The 2,402-nt window shown below is 50.6% G+C and overlaps 1 protein-coding gene across 1 annotated transcript in view; it reads right to left on the minus strand.

Annotated features, from left to right (window-relative positions):
- Positions 1-2,402, minus strand: part of TCF7L1 (transcription factor 7 like 1) — a 173,009-nt gene that overhangs the window by 2,489 nt on the left and 168,118 nt on the right. The window contains exons 9-11 of the mRNA XM_012810999.2: positions 1,619-1,778; positions 1,422-1,529; positions 408-483 (exon numbers count right to left, since the gene is read on the minus strand). Of these exons, the coding sequence (XP_012666453.2) occupies positions 408-483; positions 1,422-1,529; positions 1,619-1,778 (344 nt within the window). The remainder of the gene's footprint in view (positions 1-407; positions 484-1,421; positions 1,530-1,618; positions 1,779-2,402) is intronic.

A 2,402-nucleotide genomic window follows, 5' to 3' on the forward strand; every position in this document is an offset into this window, starting at 1 on the left:
CCGGGCTGGATTCGAACCCGCCACCTTAGGTGTATGTGGCTGGCGCCTTAGCCACTTGAGCCACAGGTGCGGAGCCAGAAAGCTCAAACTTCTGGGTTCAAGTGATCCTCCTGCCACAATGGCTAGCTAATTTTTCTACTTTTAGTAGTGATGGGGTTTTGCTCTTGCTCAAGCTGGTCTTGAACTCCTGAGCTCATAGGATCCTCCTGTCTTGGCCTCCCAGAGTGTTAGGCATGAGCCACAGCACCCAGCCCTGGACCTCTTAATTGGCCAACACCTAATTGAGTGTGCTGAGGCTACCAAGAGGCAGAGCTCTATCCCCTCAGAGACCTAGAAGTAGCACACAGGAGGATTTGGCTGTGTTAGCAGGGAAGAGAAGTGAAGAGGGCAGCAGCCCCCAGACTCACCCTCTGCCTCTTGTACTTGCTGCTGGGACTGGGTCTGGGACAACTGCTTTTCTCTCTTCCTCTTCTTTTTCTTACCCTGGAAAAGATGGGCAAAGGAAAAGATAAGTAGGAAGGAATAATGCCAGCTTGTTAGGGGCAAGATGTGACATTGTCCCTACTGCTCCTGGGCCCCTGGGTGAGGGCACTGGTGGCAGAGCCCATGAGACAGCAGAGGAAGCCTGCCTTCCCTCCCAAGCACTCTTCCTCTCTAGACTTTGGAAGGCTTCCTCCTGCAGCCCTTCAGGCTTGTTTTTCCATTTATCCCCCTAGAACAGCTTTTTGTTTGTTTTTAAGACAGGGTCTCATTTTCTTACCCAGGCTAGAGTGCAGTGGTATCATAGCTTACTGCAACCTCAAACTCCTGGGCTCAAGGGATCCTCCCGCCTTAGCCTCCGCAGTAGCTAGGGCTATAGGCATGTGCTATAACCTTTGGCTAATGTTTCTTTTCTTTTCTTTTTTTTTTTTGGTAGAGACAGGCTCTCACTATTTCGCTCAGGCTGGTGTCAAACTCCTGACCTCAAGCAATCCTCTTGTCCCAGCTTCCCAAAGTGCTGGGATGAGCCACCATACTGGCCTAGAATAGTGGTTCTTAATCTTTTTTGATGGGTCTTAAGTCCCTTTGAAAATCTTATGCAGTCATGGATTCTCTTATCAGAAAAAAAAGCAAAGACATATATTTAAGAATCTGCCTAGTTTCTGGGAGTTTATGGGCACACTCCCCTGAGGCTCATTTGCTGGTCTTTGCACCCAGGCTCCACTGTACCCTGTGTTATGGAATCAAAAGTTAAAATAAGAATGATACAAATTTAAGTCTGTCTTCAGGGTATCTTGCTGCCCTCCTAAGAATTTAAAACGCCTTCCTTATTTCTAGAGAAAAATGGGCTTCTCCCTGTCTTTAGAGCCCTCCTTCTCCCCCCTCCCTTACAGATACTGCTGCTGGGGTCTGAGTGTCCTCTGCCCAGAGCGAGCACTTACATAGTTGTCCCGGGCTGACCAGGTAGGGTAGAGCTGGGAGTGAAGCTGCCGCTCCTTCCGGGCCAGCTCATAGTACTTGGCCTGTTCTTCTCGAGACAGGTTGTGCCACTGAAAGAGGGAGGGCCAGAGATGACAAAAGTTATCAGTGCTGGGATGCCTGCTGACTCCATGGCCTGGAAGGCAGGGGCAGGTCTTACCTTCCGTCCCAGGATTTGGTTAATGGCTGCGCTTTCCTTCAGGGTGCACTCAGCCACCACCTTGGCCCTCATCTCCTTCATGTATAACATGAAGGCATTAAGAGGCTTCTTCACGTGGGGTTTCTTTTCTTCCTCCTTTTTCACGGTGACTGGCGATTTCCTGGGAAGGTGCATGGCTGTAGGTTAGCATGAGTCAGATTCTAACTCCTCAGAGTCTGCCTCTGGGGACAGCAGGTGAGCTGCTGGGAAGTCAGTCAAGTGGCCCATGGCTGTCTGAGCACCTGAGCATCTTCCTTGAGTTTTCCCATGCTCTGAGTTATCTCCTAGCCCTATTCTTTGAAAATCTACCCTCAATGTTCCAGAAAGGAGCAGAGGGTGATGGGAGACTGAATTAGGAGCTGATGGGAGCGTGCAGATGCTGGCCAAGGGAGATAGGAAGTGGTGTGGGACACTTTGCAGAAACAACGGGTAGGTGGGTCTCCTCATTCACACAGCACTGACAGGCTTCCTGCCATCTTTATGGCACGGAGGATAAGGCAGGGCCCTGGTGCTTGGCTCACCTAGGCCATGAGGCCACCAGGTGTCCTGGAGAAAATACTTTCTCCTTTGTGGGCCTCACATTTTCCTGTGTATAACTAGGGGGTGGAGATAGCGAGGAGGAGCTAAAATCCTTTTCAGGTTTCCCTTCAGCCTTTAAAACCTGTTTGTGGCTTGGCACCTGTGGCTCAAGTGGCTAAGGTGCCAGCCACATACACCTAAGGTGGCGGGTTCGAATCCATCCCGG

This window comes from Otolemur garnettii, unplaced genomic scaffold (assembly GCF_000181295.1).
Source record: "Otolemur garnettii isolate 467f Iridium unplaced genomic scaffold, OtoGar3 scaffold00147, whole genome shotgun sequence".
In the NCBI taxonomy this organism is placed as follows: domain Eukaryota; kingdom Metazoa; phylum Chordata; class Mammalia; order Primates; family Galagidae; genus Otolemur; species Otolemur garnettii.